Genomic DNA, 25,617 nt, shown 5'->3' on the forward strand with positions numbered 1-25,617 from the left:
TTCTGATCATAATATAAACTGAAATTTATACTTTCTTTGTCCCTCTCTTAAGCCCTGCTTCTTACGTTGTGAACACTTTTTGCAACCCAAAGAAGCCAATCTCCTGTTCTTCAGGCAGTACGTCAGAACGTACCTTACCTTTTCATAATATTTGTTCATTCATTCACTTCATTGTGAAACTTTGTCTGAAACCCTATTCCACAGACTTTTTACCTTTTTTGCTAGACTACTTAATGAGACCATTCACGTGATCGGGCAGGCGGTGTGGTGGGTGGAGGGAAGGATGCACTCCTCTTACCTTCCCCCCAGATGATCATTTTTGGAGCTGCACACTCCGATGATCCACACTGCTCTGCAGCAGTGCAGAGCTCCAGAGGCTGGGACTGTGAGCCCAAAATGATTTTACATTTAGAGGCAGGTGTATTAAAAGAGTGGAAACCAGGGCCTGGCTAGCAGTACACACTCTATGGTTAAAGCTCATCTTCTTTGCTCATCTGGCACCAGTGGGTCTAGTACCATTGATACTGAGAGATGGTTTTCAATCACAATGGAAATTGTTAATAGTGAGAAAATTACATTTACTTGGGTTTCCTCCTGAGCTATTGATACTGTGGACTGGTGAGTGAGCCAAGTTAGCCCTCAAACAAATCGTGGTGGCTGCCTGTAGGGCTCTCTCTATAAAGTCCCCATGCCTCTTCTTCCCCACAGTAGTTCCATTCCTTCTATCAGCATTGCCTTCATTTCTCCCAGGGCCATCCTGGGGAGGGGGGCAAATCAGCATGTGTAGGGCCTCCATAACATTTCATACTAACAGATGACATCCTGTGTAAATCGTTTGAGTAAGTTTGTTTGCACATGTCCAACCAGCTTGGACACATATAGTGCATTCGTAAGGGGGAAAGTTAAAACCATAACACATGCCCCTTGCTTCACAGTTCTCACTCAGACCTTCTGGATTTATCTGGATGTTTACAGTTAGCTCCACTTTTACTAGGTGTGAAGAACTCTACGGATAGTGATAACTCTTTCTGGAAGCTTTACTGTAGTAGGGAAAAATATTAAAAATCAAACAGATCGAACAATCTGCTCCAAATTAAATACACAGACCAAGATAAAGTTTGATTGATTAATTGAGCTGAAGGAGTCTCTCTCTGGAGTGATTCCCACAATCGTCGAAAGTGAGTGGGGAGGCCACGGGAGGAGGCTGCTTTTAACTCACTTCCCCCCAGATTGCTAAGCTGTCCATTTCTGGTGCACCTCCTGCGTGCCCACAAGTTCCATACTCCAGAAGGAGTGTGGTGGGATCGCCACCCAGAACTAGTTGTTTCAGCCACCACACATTTCACAATGCACTGCGCAAGGTGCACAGTGCATTTGGGGATTCCCCCATCATATGGGCACTCTAGGCACCTGTCTCTGTGTCTCCTCAGTCTGCATGCAGCTTGAGGAGACACGCGATACCCGGCAACAAGGTTAAGGGGGTGCTTGCATCCTTAACCGTGGCTAACAACTGGGTTGCTTAAGAGGGCTAGACTGTGTGGTGGCATCTGGAACCGTGGGGATCCCAGTGCTCCACACAACCATTCTGGGTTAGGCTGGGGTCATGAGGAGAGCTTCTCTGTCTGACAGTTTACTGATGAAGAGAAGATTGGGTGAAGAGTGGAGAAAAAGGATGCCCCCATCCTGCCCTTATGAAAAGAGAGGGACTTGAGCTAATACATCCTGTATCTTTGTATTTGTACACTTCTACACAGTTAGCTTTATACATGTGTTCATGTTTGTACCTGCCTTTGCACTGTATGCAATGCTTGTAAGTTTGTGTGTGCATCTGTGTCTTTGTGCGCACACACCTGTGTTTGTGTCTCTGTGTGTGCATGTGTTTCTGTGTGTGTTGTATGAACATCTTCCTAAACAAGCCTGAATGGAACACATTGGTTATTTTCACCAAATTTTAAATAAGTGAAATGTATGGATTAAATTTGGGCAAAAAGGGGTCTGTCTCAATTTCCAGCACTTTTTAACTTGCTGAACCTGTGGCAATTGTCAGATCACTTTGAAATTAAGCACACTGTCGACCTTGTCTAGTAGATCACTCATGCCAAGTTTCAAAGTATTACCTCAACAAATGACATATTTATAAGCAATACAATTTCGAGGTGTATAATGGCAGAACCTGTTTTTTGATACTTGCCTTAACTAAAGGGGCACTCCTGTGCTTCTTTAATTAGTCATGAATAGTCCTGTTGAAATTAACGGGAGAAGTTAGTCATGACTAACTTGTCCCATTAATTTCTTGTTGAGCCTGGCAGCAGCTGCTCCTAACTTACCCTGCTGATCATTGCCCATTTTGGTAGGCCAGTGTTTGAGCGAACAAACAATTGGCCAGGGCAGAAGAAACCTCTGCTCTCCAAGAGAGCAAATGGGAGTGGTTTCATTGGTGGAGGCCCAATTCTTCCTGGATTTGCCAACTGAAAGAGGGCGGGCAACAGTGGTTGCTCCTCCCCCTCAGGAATGGGCTCTACTGTAATTTTGGTAGCTGTCCATCAATGCTGACCCCTTGATGCTGACCTTGCAGTTTATTACAAAAGGCACCACAAGTCAATAACTCTCTCCTCACAAGAAACCTGAGCCTATACAAGGCTTCCCCCAAACCGCCTACTCAAAAAAGTAGTGAATGTGAAATTTTTGTTTTAAAGCCCTTCACATAGTTTTTCTGGAAACAATCTTGAACTGCAACACTCAGAGTTCTAAATTCAAAATGCTCCCAAACACTATGATAAGCACACTCTCACATATTATTAGTATAGCATGATGTAAGGGACAATAGTTATTCAGAGTGTCACACTCCCCTGCCCCCAAGTGAATACAGTGGTGGAAACAGGGATGTTAAGTTACCTCAGCTGTCCTGGCTAAATTCATGGTCTGCCATTGTTATGTCCAGCCTCCCTATTTTTCTATTGAGGAAAAGTTCAGCCATGCTTCCTTTATACTTCCTATCTTAGTCTCCTGTTTAGCAACCTAAAAATGTAAACAGATGCTATAATTCATCCCGGCACTGGTTGCCATGGAGATTCTCCTACAGTTGTGCTGTTTTGGGGAGTGTTTTTCAAGAGATATGATTGAAGTTCTAAAAAGGTTATGTCCCTGTGAGTGTCTCTTCACCCCACCACCCACCCCACCCAGTCAGTCTATGGGAAGCCCAAACAAACACAGCCAAAAACAAAGAGGGCTGGGCAGCATTCACTGTTGTCCATAACTAGAGGTCAGAAAAAGGAAATTTAAAAGAATCACTGGTAACTACACAGGCTGTCAGGACTGAAGCCTGAAGTAGGCCTGGAACACATGGCCTAGGGGATCTGAGCCAGGATTGCACGACTTGTGTACCAGCTCTGGCCCAATGGGAACTCAAGGGAGGCTAGCCAAAGCAGGCTCCTTAAAGCAATAGACAAAACAGATCAAATTATACCCTCGACACTTCCTGACCGCTATAAAAGCCTGCTAAAGGTCAGACGCCCTAAGTGGTCTAAGCAACTAGGAGACCTGATTCTTCTGGCTACAGAGAACCTTTGCCTCCACATGAGCTGGACCTAGCACAAGTCCCCAAACGCATCTCTAGTATCTCACAGGCTGACAATTTTAGATGCTGCGGATGATGTAGGATTTCGCAAGACTGCTTTGTGGCTGGTGGGAGGAGAGGGTTTAGCCTCAGTCGTAGGAAACCCTGGTCACTGCATAATAAATGCAAGCAAATCACAACACAGAACACCACTGTATACTAGCAAAATGCCTGCCATTCCAAATGGGTGGGGCACATGTGGAGGGAAGATAAATTCACGTGGACAAAGAATAAATGCTGTGTGGAGGGAGGAATTCCATACTGCAGGAAAGCGAGGGGTGACATGCAGTAGATTTCTATGCACCTGGCACACACACACATTATTCCCCACATATTGTGGGAGCCCCATCAGTGTGGAATGAGTCATCTAATGTTACGGCAGAGGATAGGTTTTGCCTTCAACAGCAGGATCCCAGCTACAGTGTTCCATTTTGCCTCACACAAATGAGTGGCTGCCATTCATTTCTATGTGGAAAAGTAAAGGGCCACATTCAGAAACACCAATGGGATGGAAACTACATCCACTTCCTTACAGCTGGTGGCCCAGTCACTGAGAATTTAGGTTATTGTTCTTTGCACAGTCTTATACCTTCATCTATATAGCCTCATCCTGGGATTTTGTATCTTAGACATTTTATAATGTGACATCATTGAATTGTATACATTATAGGCTATGAAATAACATAACAGAATAAAGGCTAAATGTACTACATACAGCATAACACAAGTCCAATTCAAGGGGAATTCCCAAGCAGTGATCCCTCTAAGGTATCCACTCAGTTAATTTTAGATCCCACTCAGGTTGAATTAGGAACACTTCACTCTGAATGCACATGTGTACACATTGCCTTGATACTGCCACCCAGAACAAAACTCATTCCACACACAGTTGGAAAAAATTAGAGAGAACACTTCCCAAGTATAACATATGTAATCAAGCACCAACTTAAGAGTCAAATCAAGATGTCAGTCTTGATCTGGATATCTATATTCCTACACAATTCATGATCCAGGAGGCTGTAGGTCATTTCCCATAGTACTTGCTCATCAATGTACTAATAAGGGTCTGAACGTCACAGGAAAACTGCAAAACAAAATGATTGGGCAAAAATAGGGCAGAACTATAGAGATATCCCATTTAACTGGGTTCAGCATGAGGGTTCTGCTTTCTAATAGAAGACGCTAAAGCCAGATTTCTGTGCTACATGCATTAAACATTAACACACTACTCCACTACTGGAAAATAGTATAATAAATACCAAGAGATTAAGAGGGCCAACCAGTACACATGCATTTCCCCCCAAAACTGGCATCTGGGTTTTTCCACCTCTTCCTCAGTTCAAAAACAAGATGCCTAGATATTTTCCACCTCATTGAAGTCAATGTGAAAACTCGAAGAGGAATTGTTTCATGAAACATTGACTCAGGTTCTTTCAGCAACAAAACTCTCCCTCATCTATATATAGTACTTAAACTTCTCACCAATTAGTGGCTGAGCCAAAGCATGCAAAGGCTGTTTTCGTGATGGCATCCTATCTCATAACAAGATGCAGTTAATAAGCTACACTGTACTTTTTTGGCCCAGGACCCTCACTACCCTCTTGTGATCATATCCCATACAGCTCCAAGGTCTCAGTTCATCTGTTGCTTGGTTAGCATTTAACAAGCAAACGTTTCCATTCTTGTGCTGTGACTCTACCCCCAGGATTTCTGCTTGCAGGCAACTACACGACAAGCAATCTAGTACTGTGATTAATGGAGTCTCTCTACAGTTGAAAGGCTTCTTCTGCGAACCCATATCCACAATACAGCATTGCATTTGCCAAGTAAGACTTACAAGAGCAGGAGCTATTCCAACATACAGGCTCATATAAATTGCACTTCTTTCCCTTGCTTTGAGTCTAAAATGTATTTGAAAAGAAAGAGTTCACTGCCTCAGTTTGCATTTTTGCTGGCTTAACCACATGACAACTAGCGTAAAACTGCTGAAGCAGAGAACAATATGTAACCTCCACCAGATCAGTTCCCCAGTTTCTTACTGCCCACAATTTATTCCAAGTAGATAGTCTACCCACATACACCTGTGTTAGTCAACTGTGGCCTAAAACTGTGTCTCCAATGCATCTACATCAAACTGCTAGGAGAGATCATCAGGGGATTTGGTGCAGGGCGTTATCAGTACAGCGATGACACCCAAATCTATTTCTCCATGTCAGCTTCATCAGGCAATGGCATAACTTCCCTAAATGCCTGCCTCAAGGCAGTAATGGGTTGGATGAGGGGCAACAAACAGAGACTGAATCCAAACAAGACAGTGGTGCTCACTTTAGGAAGCCACATTTCAGGAGTAGATCTGCTGGTTCTGGATGAGGTTATACTCCCCCAGAAGGAACAGGTCCACAGTTTGGGAGTATTTCTGGACCCAACCTTCTCTCTGATACCTCAGGAGGAGGCGGTGGCCAGGAGTGCTTTCTATCAGTTTTGGCTGCTTTGCCAACTGCGCCGTTTCCTGGAAGTGAGTGACCTTAAGACAGTGGTGCATATGCTGGTCACCTCCAGGCTTGACTACTGCAATGCACTCCACCTGGGGCTGCCTTTGTACATAGTCCAGAAACTACAAATCGTGCAGAATGCTGCTACCAGTTTGGTCTCCAGGACATCCTGAAAAGAGCATATTACTCCATATTCAATTGAGTATAGCAAAAAGAACTATACTGGCTACCATTTTCAGACAAAATACAAAGTGCTGGTTATTACCTTTAAAGCCCTTAACGGCTTGAGCCCAGGGTATTTAAGAGAATGCCTTCTTCTTTATGAACCCTGCCACATATTAAGATCTTCAAGGGAGGTTCATCTGAGGGATCTCAGATTGACAAAGGCAGAATTTGGGGTGCCTGCCTGCCTTGAGTTGTGGTTTGTTTTGTTTGTGAGATAGTGTTGTGGTAAGAAGTTGATAGAGGCAGGTGTGTGTGTGCACGTGCGTAGGCATAAAATATTTATTGGCGATTGCTGTGATGAGCTTCCATGTCTGACTTTAAGACTAACTTGTGCTTCACTCACTGTTCTGGTCTGCTCTTCAATCCTGCATTGCAAGGTATACTCAGTCAAAACGTGATGTTGCTCTAGTTGAGCTTATGGCTATGCTTGCTGCTAAGAGTGCTGATGTGGCATCTGTTGCAATGCTAGCAAGTAATGTATTAAGAGTCATAACTGTGTGTGAGAGAGCAGCTTGTGCCAATGATGTTACTGCAGCACAGGCACTGTGGCTGGCAGTGGATGCTGGGTCAGTGATTCTTTTTTTGGCCATTTTTTGACTGTGTTTGAAACGTATATTCTGTGTTGGGAGGGATAGATTTCAATTTACAGTGTGCTTCTGCAGTGTTTTTCAAGGCAGATTCTCTTGAGAGATGCTTCCTCTGCACCTAGAGGTTCCATGTATCTATTATGTCCAATGGCTTTTGATAGACCCATTACCCATGAATCTGTCTAACTCTTTTAAAGCTATCAAAGCTAGCAGCTAGGGGCCACCACAACCACATCTTGTGGCAACGAATCCCCTAGTAAATTAAGCATTGTGTGAAGTACTGCCTTTTGTCTGCTCTGAACCTATGACCAATCAGCTTCATTAGCTGATCCTTAAGGTCTAGTATCATGAGAGAGGAAGAAGAAAAAATGTCTATTCCACTTTCTCTACACTTCTTATTTTATAAACCTTTTTCATACTTCCCTTAGTTATCTTTATTCTGACATAAAAGTCCTCAGATGTTTCAGCTTTTCCTCATAAGCAAGGTGCTCAAATCCCTTGATAATTTTAGCTGGCCTCTTCTGTACTCTTATCAGTTCAACAATATCTTTTTAAACATGCAGTGGCCAGAACGCTATGATTTTCCAAATTTGTAATGATTAATATTTATTTATTTATTTATTTATTTATATACCACCTAGTATGAAAATCTCTAGGCAGTGTACAACATTATGATACTTGCCATTATTTTCAGCCCTTTTCATTCTGATGCTGAGTAGTAGCTTTTATTAAACTGTTAGCTCTCACAATTCCTCCAAATGGCATTTTTATTTTGATGGCATGCAAATTAATTTAGATGTAATAAATCCACTAACTGGTTTTAATCGGCTAATTTTTAACAAATTTCTCTAAAAAGATCCAAGAGTGTGCATCACCATGAAAAGATCTCATTCCATTACATAAAAGGTATTTATACAACTGTAGAGACCATATATAATTTCAGCAAACACAACACACTTCAGACTAATATCAGAAAGGATTTGTTTTAACCAAAGAACAACCCTGAAGTGCTAACTTCTTACAAGTGTTTGAAGTTTAAAACAATAATATTCAACATGCATGAAGAGAGAGGGGGAGTCTGTGTTTTCTCCCCTTGCCAAAGTTGTTAGGGACAATGTCCACATCTGGTTTTCTGTTCTGTTGATTTACTGTAGCTACCGCTCAATTCAAACTTTGGCCTCAGGTAGCAGGTTTTTCAAGAGACCTGTGAGTCTTGTATAACGAGAACTAGATTGCAACAGCTGCCTGACAATTTGAATTTATGCTGTTTCCAACATGGGTGGAACTTTTCAGAAGTCAAGGTACAGCATATTACAAGACCTCTCTGTAAGAACAACAATAGCTCCTCTTTTTCATACAAAACATAGTTATTCTTTTGATTGATTCTTTCCCCCAATTATTTAATTTTGGGTGTGGAGAGGCCTAGGTTTATTTATAGTGTCTCCTAATGTTAGCAGTTGTTTTTGATAGCAATCTGCTACAGAAACCCACATTTAAAATGTAACACTTGGTAACATCAGAAAAAAGAAACAAACAAATGTTTCTATGGAGACATCTATCTAAATAAATGCTCACAACAGATCCAAAGCATGATGTCATTCAGGCCTCCCTGCGGCCATAGCAACATGCCAGTATGAGCAGCAATATTTGGATTTTTCAGTCAAGTAATGACATAGAATTAGCAACTTTATGGCCTTATTTTTCAGTGGTTTCTACTGTGTCTGTGCTCTGAAAATAAAAGACCAAACATGAGACGACATAGATTATGGCATATCTTTAGCACTGAATCCCCCCAAGAGTTGCTGACCTTGATAAACAAGAAACATTTATGTGCTCAAGAGCAATATGTCAGAATTCTGGTCTGAGGTCTCTTGCATCTCTTCTTACAAGACTTTGGTCCCTCCCTCCCAATATTAAGATCACGTGCCTGCGCGCACATGCACAGAATTACCAGAAATACACAGCTGCATTTTGAAACAGGGTTATTTCCACTCCATCCCTTTTAATTGCAGTCAGTCTGCCTTCTTTAGACAGAGGGCACAAGATTTAATAAATTTTGCTTTTGCGTCACTTACTCCTTACAAAATCATCAAAGCACTGTGAAGTGATGGGTTGAAAGAAAACAATGACCCCCCCACCCCCACCACAATGAGAGTGAGAGCGAGATCTCCAGTGAAAACACATTTGAAAGCAGATGCAACTTCCCCAGATGCTGAAAGCATCCCTGAACACTCTACACCACAAACAAGACAGGATTCTTCAGTCAAATATTCATGTGATGTTTATTTAAACCATGCTTAGAATTAAACAATGGGGAGAAACACTAACTGTGTGCTTTGATAGAGGGCTGCATATATTTAATGCTGCACATGCGCACGCACACACACTCACTCACTCGTGTGTGTACTCTTCACCATTCACCAAGATGATGTATTTCTGGGCTGAATTCTGCAATCTATGCAAGTTATGCAAATCAAACATGCACGTATATGAGTACTTTGCATTATTATTATTCTAGTCTTGCTAATCATTGCCATGACTAATCCTGAGCAGTGGTGAAGAGTCAGACTTTGAAGAACGGGGAGCAGTTGGGCCAGAGAAGCCGGCCCCAAGCCCTAACACCAGGTTAGAGCCTGAGCCTACCAGTTGGGAGCCCCAGAAAGGGAGGCAGCCCTCAACCAGCACTCACTGACTTTGAGCACAAGTCCCCCAATGAACCAGCCTCTTCTACACCAAATAACTTTGTGCTCCCCACAGCCTGCATACCAGTGCAGGCAACAAGCTAGGAGGGACGTGAAGGAGTGGAGGGAAAGTGCTAGATTTCCAGGTCAGATAATTTAATTTGTACATCTCTCTGCTCACCAGGCAGGAAGGTGGAAGGTTAGTCTAAGCCTAGAGGTATTTAAAACTGTATTCTACCTCTGGTCCTTGTCAGAGAACTTTGCTCCCTTAGCGCTATCCAGCATTAGGAACATAGACAGCTGTCTTATACCAAGTCAAACCATTGGTCCATCTAGCTCTGATTTGTCTACGCAAACTGGCAGTGGCTTCTCCAAGGCTGCAGGCAGGGGCCTCTCTCAGCCCTCTATGGATGCCAGGGAGGGAAACTGGAACCTTCTGCATGCAAGCATGCAGATGCTCTCCCCAGAGTGACCCCATCCCTTAAGGGGAATATCTTACAATGATCACACATGTCCCCCATTCAAATGCAAGCAGAGCAGACCCTGCTTAGCAAAGGGGGCTATTCATGCTTGCTACCAAAGACCAGCTCTCCTCCCATTCTGTTCTCCCACCTTGACAGGACAGTCATGGAGTGCAGCAGAGAGTCATGAAGCCCAACCACTGGAAATGCCGAGTCACTCCCCTGGCTTCTGAGACTTCATCCAATTCTGTATCCAATAGCCCATTCCATGACTATCTAGCTTTATGGACTAGAACCTTTTTTTGTTTTTAATGAATACTTAAGATTCTCAGAATGCTGAACTGGTACAAAATTTTGTGCTTGAACAAAATAATGAAATGGCAGAACACACAGCCTTCCTCTATGCTAGTCAATATATAACTATGGCTGAAATCCTATGTGAATAAGCTCAACTGAACTCATTGAGACTTACTTCTGAGTAAACATGCATAGGATTGTTTATAACATGAATAAAATAAAAGCTCTTGGGTTAGAATAATTTTGGCTGGCTTCCAATCCTCCTTAACAAGTGCTTATTGTTGTGGGTCGTTGATCCTTGCTATGCCCTGAGATCCTTTCATGCTCCTACAACAGCATGCACAAGGATTCAATTTCCTTGATGTTTTAACCTAGGAGGAAAACACCTTGGTTTAGCTGACTTTTATATGTCTTAGCCCTTTCAGTAGCTCTGGATCCAAGCTCCAGGCAGCAGGATTGGTGGCAGTTCCCTTGTCCCTCCTGACTGTTCTGCCATTCTCCATTTCTACGGTTGCCCCTCCAGGATAGGCTAGTCATTTATCAAATTATCACAGGTGCCCATTTCACTCTCTCTTGCACCATCTGACATAAGGGTTAGTTTCTGCCTCAACAAAAAAGGGGGGTGGGGAGAGAAAAGAAAACCAGGAAACCCATTTCAGAGTTTTAGTTATGTTTTTTCTTAAGAGAGAGGAAGTGATAAAAACATCTACTGTATTTTTTGATAATAGATGAAGGAAGTTAGTTAATGGGGGGTTAATGATATAGTGGTATTTCTACGGTGCATTATTTTAACACTTTTGAGAGACTGCTTAAATGAGGCTGCTGACATCTGCAAAAATAAACCCCATAGCACAATCCAGCTATTTACTACACAATGGGTAACAGAGGAAGGGTATGGAAAAGATTGAGGAGAGAGTTGAGAACACAGCCAGGAAAATGATACAGTACAGCTCTTACCGCAGGGCTCTATAATGTCAGCCTTCCAGCTGTTGTTGGACTACAACTCCCATCATCCCCCACCACAGTAGCTAATAGGGATTATGGGAGTTGTACCAATATCTACAGGAGGGCCAAAGTTGTGTAGTCCTAGATTATACCACTTCATGCTGAGGGTGACATCTTTGAATGTCTCATTATCACTGTACGAATATTCCTTTACTAATACAATGAAAGCCTTGTCTTAACAAAGACCACCTTTTAAAAAGGTGGCAGTGGCTTATTCATACAAAAGGTTCCTGCACATAGAAAATGAGCCTGTCAGGCTGGAGACTTATTATACTGTTCTCTGTATGGGGAATGATTCTAATAGTAAAACACATTTGTTGGTAGGCAATGGCGTCTTGTGAATCTATAATTCCCAACATGTAGCAATATCTATCATGTTACAGCAAAAAAAAGTCCAGAGCCTTGAAAGGAAACATATTTGGTATAAAGTAGCTTATTTTTCTCCTTCAAAAAAGTGGCAAGAAAAACTAATGGACAAGGTTGCAGAAGCAGAAATAATGAAGACATTTGAACTACTAAAAAATGTCCCGCAAATTATTTACATTATACTGGACAACAACCTAGATGGACTAAGAGTATTTTTTGTTCACATTTACCATCGGTGAATACCAGAGATGTGGGGTGGAAAATTTCCCCTTACTCAATTTTTCTGTGGAAAATGTTCCATTTCTAAAATTTCATTGGCTGACATCTAGGCTGGAACTCATAATGCTGCACATGTACATTGCAAGACTACTGCTGCGCTGCTGCTTGAGTGGGAGAAGGGCAACTTTATCTAGTCTTCCCTTCCCTCTGAAGCCCATTGTGCATCACCAAAATATATACCTGAGCATCATGTGACCCCCAGAGACCTATTTTGTCAATGCACAATGGGCTTCAGAGGGAAGGAAAGACTGGCGAAAACTGCCCCTTCCGCCACTCAAGCAACAGTGCAGCAGTAGTCTAGAAGTTGCACTACTGCACATGTGTAATGCTAGTTCAAATGTCCAGCATTGTTTCATAAAATTAATGAATGAATGCTAATGCATTATTAGGCAAATTCAACAATTTCAAAGTCAGAGTTAATGTCTTTCGGGTGATTATCCCTGGGAAATGTGTGAAAGGGCACATTTGTTTTACTGAGCACAGTGTTCCAATAATTCTTTTTTACATAAAGCTTTGCATTTGTTTTAGTATAATCAACTACTTGGCTTATTGAAAAATATTTGAGAAACAGAGGTGATTCCCACGATCGCCCAAAAGTGGGCTAAGGGAGCCTAGCCTGCTTTGGAGCGATCGTGTGCTGCAATGGGAGCCGGGTGTCTGCCAGCAGATAGCCGCCCTAAATACTCCCAGCTTAGCCGAGGCTAATGGAGCGACCGCTCCGTTAACCTCCTCTTTTTCCTTGTGTGTTGCCATGGCGCGTGGCGACACATGAGTAGGCCCCCGACCGGCGGGCTCGGGGGTCTCTCCAGGATAGATGAGGTCTATTTGGTGCTGCAAATATTGGCTTGCATAGCCCAATGCATGGGACTGTGTGACCTCATGAGATCCAGTTATAGCAAGAACAGAGGAGTGGGGAATGGGAATGTGGGGGCAGAACTTAATATGCTTGTAAGGCCAGTGGCTAGGTTGGCATGAAGTGACCGACCCCAAGAGAAGAAGTGGGCAAGACAGCCAATAGAAACACAGAGCGACAGCTGAGAGCCTCCCCTTTCCCATGCCTGGGCCGCCGAGAGCCCGGGCGAACTCTTCACCAATTATTTCAGGCGGCTCCGACTGCCCGATAGAACGTTTTCCCCTTCCTCTCCCTCTCCGGGCAGTTAGGGTTAAATGACGAGCTGAGAGCTCGTTCAGGCTCTCAGCAGCCCGGGCCACACACCCTTGTCAAAGGGGGCATGGCCTGGGCTGCCAAGAGCCTGAACGAGTTCTCAGCTCGTCATTTCAGGCAGCATTGGCTGCCTGATAGGACGTTTTCCCCTTTCTCTCCCCCCAGAGAGGGAGAGGAAGGGGAAAACGTTCTATCGGGCAGTCGGAGCCGCCTGAAATAATTGGCGAAGAGTTCGCCCGGGCTCTCGGCAGCCTGGGGGGGTGGGGAGTTCGCTCTGGGCTCCTCCATGATATCACGCACATGGGCATATTGGAGGGGGCCGCCGAGCAGGGCTGGATGCAGGCCACCACTTGGCTGGCTCCACACCTGCTGCCAAAAAAAATTTGCAGTCTGTACATTTTGTTCTGCCTTCTCACTCTGTACCCTGCCGTCAGAAGTGGTACAGTCCATTCTAACTCCTCATTCTGCTTCATGGCCTTACTTCCAAGTAAAGCATTTAGAACAGAAGGGCTGGCACCCCTTAAGCAAGGGATGCACCACTTTGGCCCTCCTACAGATGCTGGACTACAACTCCCGTCATCCCTGACTATTGGCCACTCTGGCTGGGGATCATAGGAGTTGCAGTCCAAAAAAAAAGCTGGAGATCCAAAATTGTGCTGCCCTACTTTAAGCCTTCCTTGATCTTGCATCAGGAAGGATCTTGCATCAGGTAGCAAAGCTGTTCTCTTGAATTCCTTTTATTTTTCAGAACAGTCCAAACTACTCAGCAAAATACAGACTGAGAGACATTTATACGAGTGTACAGCTACCAGGGGACTCATACCTATGTGCCCTGAAGCAAAGCAGTTTTCTCCCACAAACATCCACTACTTAATTATCTTCCCACAGGAAAAAGGTGAGAGATCACTTTCACAAGTGAGGCTAATAGTGCCAACATGTTGCACACTCCAGCATCAGCATTTCAGACTTTTGCGACTCCACATGCCGTGCATGTGGAAGGCAGTCTCAGGGGTGTTGCAGAGGCGGGCAGTTACACAACCACTTAAAACAGCATGCAGGCACTTGTGTTGCGCTATGGAAGAAGCACTGCAGAAGTACCGTGCACACTGTTTTTAGTAGTTGTGCAACTGAGAAGCTCCACAATACTTGTGGGGCTGCCTTTAATATGCACAGCAGCCCCAGTAGGCCAAAAACACCAACATCTGAGCACATGTGTTGGCCAGTGTATATTATTCTGGAATGTGTCACTTGTGACTGTTTTTTTAAATGGTATAGATGAGAACTATTTCCCATACAGCTTATTATGATGTGATCAGGGGAAAAATACTGATGATAGATAAACGTTAGGGTTTCTGATGTAGAATGCTGAGCTATGTCTTTGCAGATGCGATTCCATATATCAGTTGACAAGTTGCCACCTTTGCTATGCTTTCTTTTAAACTCAGAAATAAATTTATATGTTTTAAAATGTAGCTTTGGTTTTAGTTCAATCTAACGGATGTAACTTTTCAGTACATTGTATTTTTTCTTCTCTGTTGTGCTATGTTATGACCTCTGGTCACAACAACAAACTTATTACTTACTAACATACAGTCTAGCCCAGCAGTTTTCAACATTTTCATATCTGGGAACAACTATTAACTCATAATCTGTAATATGTAGCCCACTTTTAATCTGTTCTTATATATGTCAGCCTTCTCTTCCTCCCTCCATCCCTCTCTCTCAAAATAGTGTAAAAATGGAGATGCTGCAACTGGTGCAAGCCACCTTAGAGCAGGACATAACCTGGGTGCAAATCACAAGCCTTCAGTTTAAGACAAGTGGTCTGTTCTAGCCAATGCAAGGTTACTAGGACTGCAACATTTCATCAGTTAAATCAGTTTGATTAAACAACAACAACAACAACACCCTTTTGAAACAAAAAGGCGCAACAATTAACCCAGAGGCAGATTTTAAAATACATATATTATTGTTAATACAAGTATTAACTTTCTACACCGCCTAGAGAAATCTATAGCAGGCAGTATAGAAATATAATAAATAATAAGTACTTCTAACAGATGATGGTGTCACCTTAAAAAGAGGCAATCCTTGTTTTCTAGACAGCAGGAAGAACTGTCTCTTCTAACACAATGCCTGCTAAGACATATGTATGCATCATCTAAATCAAAGAAAGAATGCTTCTTATTTCAAAACCATTATTTTACTTTCTGAAAATTCATGCAACATGCAGCTCTTTGCTATGCTTGCATACTCAAAAGTAAATTCTGTTATATTCAACAAAGCTTACTTTTGGGTAAATGTGCATAGAATTGCAGCATTAAATAATTAAGATATTTAAAATTATTACTCTCACACACATTCCCAGCAATATAAGACATCAGAGGGGAAAACGTAAACCAAGACTGAAGGGGCAGGGAGGAGAATTTACTTGATTTTGCTGAAGACGATGTCAACATCTGTGAGAGTCACATTCTTGCCATCAATCACGTGACAGTCCTTACACAACTTGGACCAGTTTTTCCCATGCATTTCTTTTCCTGTGGCTCTTGTGTCCCCATGGATGGCAAACTTCTTGAAAGCCTCTTCAAGTGCACTCAGCTCTGGTGCAGTAGCCCCCTCGTGGGAGCTGTTTGACCCACAGGACAACCTTTTGGCCGCTCTTTCTTTTGCAGGATCTGCAGGAGACTTTGGAGGTGTTTTGTTCGCATGTCTGGTGTGCTTACTTGTGTTGTCAGCCATTGTGCTAAAAAGAAGATGAAGAAGAGGTAATAATACCACTACTTACTGTTTTATTAGCCGGACTATTTTTATAAATACAAACCGTCCCACTTAGCCTAAGAAAATAAGAAACCTATATACATGTGCCATTTTGCTGGACTAGGACCGGGGATACCCGAGTCCAAATCCCCATTCAGCCATGAGACTTGCTGGGTCACTCTGGGCCAGTCACTTCTCTCTCAGCCTAACCTACTTCACAGGGTTGTTGTGAGGAGAAACTTAAATATGTAGAACACCGCTCTGGGCTCCTTGGAAGAAGAGCGGGATATAAAATGTGTAAAAAAACCCCAAACCACTGAAAAGTATTCATTATTTATTCATAAAAACAGCGTGCTCTCTGTTGCTCTATTTTCCTTCTTGCAAGTAGGGTTTTAAGATATTGAGGAGATACATGCTCCACCTCCAGTCTGAAGTGGTACAGCCCATTCTGCCACTACATTTCCACCTCATTCTGCAATCTTCCACCTCATACATAGGCCAGGCCTCAGAAATCCCAAGTCTAACATGACAGGTATTACTTTCATATTGCCTCAGTCAGCAAGTATCAAGTAATAAAGCAACAAGAAATCAATCAGTCTACATGTATGAGCCTATCAGGCCTAAGGATGCCTTCTGGGGTTAATTCTGAACTTCATGTAGTAGGTTAGAAAAAATTTTTAAAAACACTTTTAAAATTTTGAATTGTATCTGGAAATTGCAGTTATTCTACTTCTGTAAGCATAAGCAAAGCATAGTCTTAAGTAGGTGCCTGCATTAAGTTAACAAGAGGCAAGACAGTCTGAGCAGCAGCATGTGGGAAAGGGTGGGAGAGATGCCTGTGTAGAGTCAGCCAAAGTAGGCGTAAGGAGTGGAAGGGGAAGTCCGGTTTCACCTCCCAGTTTGTTCACCCTATGCGCTCTCTCTCTCTCTCTCTCACACACACACACACACCCTAATCCAGCGTGGGGTGGAAGGCACAAGCGATGGAGTAACCTCACACACATTCGACCGAATTATTCACAAGTATCTGAGCAATGCTACAATTATTATCTGTGAGCTTGATACAATTCATGTTTATGACAAATAGATTTGCAAATAAATTTACAAAAGTCACTATATCATGAAAATGCCACTAGCTCATCTACCTATGGGTCCCTGTAGGAGGCGACGGGAAACAAGACTGATGAACCAGGTTTTGTAAAGCTTCCATTACAGGTTTTGTAAAGCTTCCACTTATGAGACAGCATCACTTGGTTTTGGAACTTCGCCTTAAACCAGAACAAAACTGGTGCAGAGACAAATGCTTGGTGCCATGAGGAAGACAAGCCTTCATTAAGACCAAAATCGCCTAGCAGTCATCCAACTGGAACTGGTGCAAAGAGCCTGGGAAGGCAGAGTAGAGACCCTAGTTCAGAGTAGAGACCCTAGTGCTAACTGAACCAAGAGGCACCTTTTTAAAGTGGTGATTTTCTTTACTCATCACGGGGAGAGCAACTGGCCAGCAACAGGACAGCATCCCTCTTGTGGCTGTTGCTGGAGTCTAATGTTCCTTTTTAGATTGTGAGCCCTTTGGGACAGGGAGCCCCCTTTATTTTATTTATTTATATATTTATTATTTCTCTATGGAAACGACTTTGGGAACTTTTGTTAAAAAGTGGTATATAAATATTTGTAGTAGTAGGTGGTGGTGGTGGTGGTCCTTGAATTGGAAGGCTGTGTAACGGAGGAGCACCTCATGCAGATGAATCTCCCATGGGGATAGCGCTGGGAGGTATGACAGCTCCCAGATGCCCACTGCCTCCCCAGCTGGACCCACAGACTCCCCTGCAGCAGAAATGTGAGGACCTGGGCAAAGAGAGTCATAGTGTGAGCAGCCACTTCCATGCAACAGCAGGGGCGTGCTGCAGCTTCATCAGCACCAATGCAGAGCCATACTGAATTCTTTAGAAGGCTAAATGTCCATTTTGGAACAAAGGGATCCTGGGACAAAGGAATGTCCCAGCAGACCTCCTAACCACACCCGCAAATGCAATCAAAATAACTCTGGAGTCACTTAATTAGATTTGGCACACTAGAGTCCTTTTCATACTGGCATTTCCACTTGCATAGCAACCTCCCAACCCTCTCAATAAATCTTCAACAAATGTTTATTTTCAAGTCCCAGTCCCTACTAGGAAACCCCAGAAGGAAAAACCTGCTGTTAAACACATGTGTGACTCCAGATGTGGAATCATGGTGGATTCACTTCTCTCTCAGCCTAACCTACTTCACAAGGTTGTTGTGAGGAGAAACTTAACTATGTACACTGCTCTGGGCTCCTTCGAGGATGAGCGGAATAGAAATGTAAACAATTTTTTAAAAATTTAAAAGTGTGCCCTTCACTGGGCTGAAATTCTGCCTGGCCAAGTGCTTGTGCCTGCACTCAAACCCTTGCCCCTCTCAAAGACTAATGTGAGTCCAGAAGCTGCATCTTCTCCCCTGAGTGAACCCTCTGAAGCCCTAAGCTGAATCACTATCTTTGACAGTGTTTCTTCTAAGATGTGCACGTGTCTACACACACAAGTTGTGTTTTTTTTAAAACATCTGCTCAGTTAATTTTAGATCCCGCTCAAGCTGAATCAGGAAGGCCCCATTCTGAATGCATGTGTGTGCACACTGCCTTGATACTGCCAGTGCACCCAAAAACAGAACTCATTCTGCAATAGATGGGGGGGCGGAATAGAGAGAACACAGATCCTTGGATACCTCCTGTGTGGGGCACCCTGTATAAAATTGCCTTGGATCTTGCTTGACCCTAAGCTGTATCACTGTGCTGGTGCCTCTTCCCCACTGTTGCAACTAGGCTTGCACACAGTTTGCATAATAAATAAATAGATAAACAACATTTTATTTGTTAACCACCCCATAATAAGTTGTTTTCTAGGCAGCTCACAACACTAAAAGACTTCCCATAAAAACACATACTGTAAAACAAGGCATACAAATTGTCATATAAAACAGGATATGCATTCAGCCCAAATGGAACAAGGAGCACGGTGCTGCTTCCACCACTTTGCTTCTTAATCTTGGTAGTGAGTCTATGCAATCCCGTAGCCTCTTGGAACCTGCTACCAGGTTGGCCACTCTGCTCTGGCAGTACCCTTTGCAGTGAGGATCCTTTGGACCTCCCTGATGAGATCCACCCCCTTGGCATCACTCACAAATTAGCAGACTTTGGGGGAAGTATCAAGTCTCTCCTAACTCTCTCTCCCCACTCTTCTTCCCTCCCTCCTGAGGAGCCTTCCACTTTCTCAGCCAGCTCCAAGGCCCCACAAGTCGCAAACTTCCCTCACCTCTCTTTCTTCCTCTTCTCCCTAGGAGTTGCCTTCTCCTCCATTAGTAGACAGACAGACTTCATTACAGTCTTTGACTAGTACAGAAGCATGAATGAGCATAATACCTATTACAATAACAACAGTATAATTTTCAGTACAATGACATAGCAGATTATTCTGTTACATTAATCATTAGATATTGCCAAATATTCCTTGCTATTAGACAAAACTTAGGCACGTTATAAGTAACGTTGACTTTATAATCTGACAAAAGTAATGAGATTAGTACAATCATTGCCAAAACACCTAGTTTTGGCATTGTGCCTGTACAACATATTTATTTATTTTCAAGAAGTCCTTGTTTCTTACTCTGTTTGCTCATTTGGGATACTCTAAGGAGACGCGGCACTGTCTGGATCTGATCCAGAGTTATTCACATTGAATGTCTTAGTGCTAATGATTCTGACCTCACCTTACTGGAAGGACAGCTGGCTACAGTAGGGAAAAGGTTCCCCCTGGTATTCTGAGTAATCCCAACCCCTAAATCCAAACATTGTGACCCACATGGGACACACTTGCCATAGATGGGGACTTGCTTGCTTAAGAGTCCAAACAAGCGTGGTAACACACCAGTTGCCTGGAGGCAACGCTTCACTTGCCACAAGTGATGAGGCAGGTGGCTATTTGCATGCTTGTTTCAAGAACTGCAACATTCTTTGATAATCAGGGAGATCTCAGCCATACTAGAACAGATGCAAGTGTTTACAGCAATCTCAAATTCACATGCTAGACATTCATCATTAGAGGGCTGCTTTTAATTCTATTTTAGACCAGCTGTGATGGTTTCCTCTAACGGGCAGTAGCTCTCCAGTGTCTTGGTCAGAAAGCTTTTCTAGCCCTGCCAAATGAAATTTTAACTGGAGATTGCAGAGGCTGAATATAGAGCCTTTCACTTGTAAAGCAGCTGAGCTTTGACCTATATTCAAGACAGCTAATATAGGAATGTGATATTCTGTACTACTTCAAAACACTCAAACAAGATGGGCGATGCTGGGGAAGAACCCAAATATTCTTCGAAGGGTCTGCTGTGGCTGTGCTAGATAAGGCAATGATTTTCTCACCTGAATAAGTTCAGAACTTCTGGATCTTGACTTGCTCTTGGAAAATCAAGTACCAGGAGCAGAAGTGGCACCTTTTAATCAGCTGTACTTGGGGCATAATCTCTGCCCTTTTTCAAAAGCAGGGGGGTCTCACCACACTTATTCATGCTTTTGTAGCCCCTAAGATCTGGGCCTGATCCAGCAGGGCTGTTCTTATGTTCTTAAGATGGATTAGTGTAGATGTGCTTCACATGTGCTTGCTCTGGAAGAGGCATCTAAAGCTGCAGCTGGTATAGAATACTGCAAGTTATGCAAATAAATGAAGTCACATCAATATTGTTTGACTATAAAATATCCCCAATGCTCTTAAAGACAACATATATTAAAAAATGCAGTTGCAAATAATTTTAGAACAAAACATAACAAAAACAGAGAATCTTAAACAATGTCACACTTGTATTGAAAATCATATGGCAACATTAAGTAGATTTATAGACTCCTATATTAACATGGGTTTCCCATGGCTATTACAGTTCTCATAATATATTGTTTTTATTTGAACAGCTGTGCAACTAGTTTATCTGTCTGAATTCTCAGTACAATTCAGAGGAGTAACAAAAAGGGCCATTATAGTTTTTTAAAAGTCCCTTATCCACCATAATAAATACCTTTGCAATGCAAGCAGCAGTTTGTTATGCTTTTAGTGGAAATGACAGTGAACCTTGCTAAAAGCAGTGGCATAACAAGCCCTGAAGGGGCCCATGAGCAAGAATTGAACATAGGCCCCCTATCTGGGGGAGCAGCACCTATGGAGATGCTGTTTTTTCTGAGGTGAGTTGTCCTCCAACTCCCTCCTACTCCAGGGGTGGTAGACAGCAAACCAGGACTCTTGAGTGGCTCACCAAGTGGGAAATATCATGTGAGGCTTAGGCATGTCTTTGCTGCAAAGAACATGCTGAAAATCAGGTCCTTTATTTGCCCCAGTGGGTTGAAAACCCAAAACAAAACTTTATGAGACAAGAGGACAAGGATTCTCAAACTACCCAGAACAGTATCCAAAAGATTTATTATAAATCTAGGCTCTAGGTCACTAACAGGAATCAAAGAGATGATAGCAACACTCGCTACAGAAACACCACTAAACAAAATTATGAGCTAAATCACTTGTTTTAAAACTGCCCTAATTTAAAAAAATAAAAGCCAAAGAGAAGCAACACTTTTCTCTCCTCTTTTAAAAATAGGAAGGGGGAAAGCATAGCTTGAATTAATCAGCCAAATTGTGATTTTGTAGTTTTTTCCTACTAAAGTCATTGTGCTACTATTGCAACGTGGAAGGATGTCACCTTAGGAATTCCAGAAAACAAAGAGGGCAGCATCAATTTCCAAATCAAACCAATGAGGTGAGGCAAACCTCTACAGGTGTTTTTCAAAGGCTGTAGACCTAGACACCCTTCCTGGCTCCAAGCCCTGTTGTACAGAGTAGTGGGTCTTACTTCAGAGTAAGCAGGCAGCAGAGGATCATACTTTAAAATATATTTATGCACTCCAGAAAGCATGTTATGCCCAGTGCAGCATTTAGAGTAACAGTGAGTATCCCTCCCCAAAAGGTGAAAACTTCTTATGCAAGAGACATGAAGTGACCAGTGCTTCTGGGAGCTCATCTGATACCTCAAACACTCTTTCCAGGATAAACAACCTAAATATATCAATAAATAGGGATTTGGCAGGGGTGGTGGTGGAGGAATTTTTAAAAGTCTATTTTTTCTTTAAAATCTATTCCAGTTCTCTTCTAATGCTTGTGTTGAATCAGTCCCCAGCCCATATACATCAGTGGGATGCATACCTTTGCTTTCCCGTGAAAGAAACGGCTGCTGGTAGGTTTGGGGGCCTGAGAGCTAAGACAGTTTATTTGATCAGAAGAGAGAGAGAGAGAAAGTAAGAGGGAAAGGATGGGGCAGGAGGATTGGCGGCGGCGGGCCTGGCAGCAGCAGGCTAGCTAGAGGCACAGATGCTCTGTGCCCGGGCCCACTAGTAAGAGAGAAAAGCAGAGGTTTGCCGTGACAGGGTGGCTCCTCCCATAAAGCCTGTACCCTCTCCCTCTCCCAAGCCAATCCTCCTGCCCCATCCTTTCCCTCTTACTTTCTCTCTCTCCCTTCTGATCAAATAATCTTCTCATCCAATATTATGAGAAAAACTTCTCTAATTTTTTCCTTATAAGTGCTCCATGTTAAATGTGATGATTTGGCAGAGTTGGAAAGGAAGAACAATGCATTTTATTATGTATTTTGTACAGATGGTATTGTATTTATTTTATTAGAATGAATTTTAATTCAATTTATTTTATATTAATTTAAATTAATCTTGGCCTGCCAGAACTTCAAAAGTTGAATTTTGATTAAATTCATTTTAATTAATTTCACGTTAATATGATTTAATTATTAATTGATTGATATTAAGTGTTTTTAATAATCAGCACCCTAAAAATTGACCTTGGCCCCCATGAGCCAGGTCACGGTCGGTTTCAGCGCACCAGGTCATTTGAGTTGTGCACGTCTGCTTTAAATGGATAGTTTCTCCTTCAGATGGGAAAATGAGGTGGAGAAGAAACTTCAGTATTATGAAAATGGCCTCCCATTTTCAGATTTGGCTCGTATAGACCCTTTTAAGGGCAAGGAATCAATCTGCCAGCATCTTTGGGAGACTGCACAAATTACACAGTGCATGGTTGTAGGGAATTCTAGACAGGGTGGATTTGATTTAAATCAAACTGATTTAAATCACGATTTAAATCACTAGCAGGGTGGATAAAAATCAAAAAAATCCGATTTAAATAAAAAAAATCTGATTTAAATAAAAAAAATCCATTTTTTTATTTAAATTGGATTTTTTAAAATTTAAATCGGATTTTTTTAATTTAAATTGGATTTTTTTGATTTTTATCCACCCTGCTAGTGATTTAAATCGTGATTTAAATCAGTTTGATTTAAATCAAATCCACCCTGATTCTAGATCAAGCTTATACCCGGCTAATTACTTATATAAACTTACTCTCCCTGAGTTCTGCCATGCCTTTACTTTGGTCTGTTTAAATGTGTTACCTTCAGCTGTTTTGGAGGGAAGATTTCACAGTATTCTGTATTCCCAATGGCTCTCCCCTGCTGTTCTGGCATGATTGAGTCAGTGGAGCATGCATTACTTTATTGAGTATTTTATTAGAGATATATGATCTCTTTTTATTGGTCCAATTTGTTACACTATCCAGGCAGGCCAGGCGACTTTTATGTAAATCTCCTCCTTTCTGATGTGGATGCTGAGATTACCTACTGTGGGCTAAATTTTGCGCCACTGCTTGTAAATAATATCAGGAAACAAATGGTTAATCCTTATGTTATATAAAGGTGTATGTATTATTCTGGTGGTGGGTTGGAATAATATTATTCAGTATTATTCATTATTATTTAGTACCGGAGTATTTTAAGTTATACTGCCTGTAACTGTTGATTACTGTGATTGCTGGCTGGCTATCGACCTTAATAAATGATGTTGATGACTGAACTGATAAAACTACTAATCAACAGAACTGAAGACTGACTCCACCCCAAGGACCTAATATAGACACATACATACAGAGGTAAGTATGCCTTAGGAAAAAATGCTTAGGTTACACAATAAAATTCCAGCATGCAGGTGGGTCAGTGTGAGTTTTGGGGACTTGCATTCTGAACTACCTAGGACCCTCAACCACTTCCATAACTCTCAGTAAAGACTATTTGTCTCCTTCTGCCTCCAGAAAAACAACCTCTGAAATCTGCATGCTCTACCTATGCAGAATTTAGAACAGATATTCCACCTAATGGTGCAGCAGAGAAGCAGGAGGTTGTTGGTTCAAATCCCTACTGCTATGTTTCCCAGAATATGGGAAACTCCTATATCGGGCAGCAGCGATATAGTAAAGTGCTGAAAGGCATCATCTCATACTGCGTGGGAGATGGCAATGGTAAACCCCTCTTGAATTCTACTAAGAAAACCACATGGTTCTGTGGTCACCAGGAGTCGACACTGATTCAACGGCACAACTTTCCCTTCCTTTATGCATACTGTAACTATCTTTCTTCACTTTAACTGTCACCTGCCTCTCTTCCCCCCTTCCCCTCTATGTTAGGATCCTCTCAAGTTTGCATTCAATAGAACCCAATGCTATGCTTAAAGACCAGCATCTTGTTGTTAGCTGCTTCTGACTGGCTCCCTGAAAGGCTGCCAACTACTGCTTTAATCTTGTGTGCCTCTGCTTTTTAATACACTTAATCTTTGTTTTCAAGAAACTTGTCTTGACTCCTTGACTTCCTTTTGAGTACATTAACTCTGCAACTGCCTTTACAGCTTTCCAACTACCTTATAAAAGATCATTACTGTATGTGTGTGTTTGCACCAATTTGAGCTAATTCTCTCACACAGACCCCAAAGCATAGTCACAGAGCACGATAACAGCCACGCAGCGGAGCAAATATGGCAACAGAGGTGAGGGACTTACGTCCCCAAAGTGTAAGAAATACTGACATATGGGGGACGGGGCAGAGCAGTTTTCTTCCAGTTAACAGCTTCTCCTGTCTGGTCACTTTGACACAATCCACACTCACTACAGGCAATCAGAGGAGTGGTAACTTACTTTCAAGCTTCAGCCAGCCACAGCTCCTGGTGTTCAGCTGCAGCCAAATAGGACATCAAAAGCTGGGCATTTAAGTGACATAAGAAACAGAACAAGGAGACAGAGTCTCCCTGCTGCTACACTTCCCCGTGACATCAACCCCTCTCGTAGAATTACAGATCACCATGTAATCTTGAGGGGAACTACTGACATACATTTAGCCATTATGCTAAGCAGGGATCAGCTTTATAAGGGTGAGCAATGCAACATCCTCAACAGCTTAAACACACACACACACGAAATCCCTAGCCTCTTTGAACCAAGAACTATCATCACTGCTAATCTTCCCTCCTTTATTTCTGCCAAGCATGCATGCAGACCTTATATGTGTGCCCACTGTCCATAAAGGGCTGTTTCATTATTATTATTATTATTATTATTATTATTTGCTTATTAGTTCTAATCTATATATTTTTCTAATAGGGCTTAGTTTCTCTCATTTATTTCATTGGTGCTTAGTCATTACTAACTAGTCAGGATGCTGCCCCTTGATTATGATCTAAAGGAAGTCAGGATCAAATAAACTAACCCGAGCATTGTGCTTTGTTCACAGTTTCCAATTCC

At 42.4% G+C, this 25,617-nt stretch overlaps 1 protein-coding gene across 9 annotated transcripts in view; it reads right to left on the reverse strand.

The window, feature by feature from the left end:
• Positions 1–25,617, reverse strand: part of TPPP (tubulin polymerization promoting protein) — an 84,802-nt gene that overhangs the window by 42,211 nt on the left and 16,974 nt on the right. For 2 of the 9 annotated variants that reach the window (XM_053260993.1, XM_053260989.1), the window contains exon 2: positions 15,606–15,920. In XM_053260993.1, the coding sequence (XP_053116968.1) occupies positions 15,606–15,916 (311 nt within the window). In that variant the 5' untranslated portion in view covers positions 15,917–15,920. Of the gene's footprint in view, positions 1–15,605; positions 15,921–17,079; positions 17,198–19,266; positions 19,374–19,720; positions 19,929–20,369; positions 20,635–25,014; positions 25,196–25,617 lie in introns of those variants that run through there. The other 7 variants (XM_053260985.1, XM_053260986.1, XM_053260987.1 and 4 more) reach the window with 7 other exon arrangements.

This window comes from Hemicordylus capensis, chromosome 6 (assembly GCF_027244095.1).
Source record: "Hemicordylus capensis ecotype Gifberg chromosome 6, rHemCap1.1.pri, whole genome shotgun sequence".
Lineage (NCBI taxonomy): Eukaryota > Metazoa > Chordata > Lepidosauria > Squamata > Cordylidae > Hemicordylus > Hemicordylus capensis.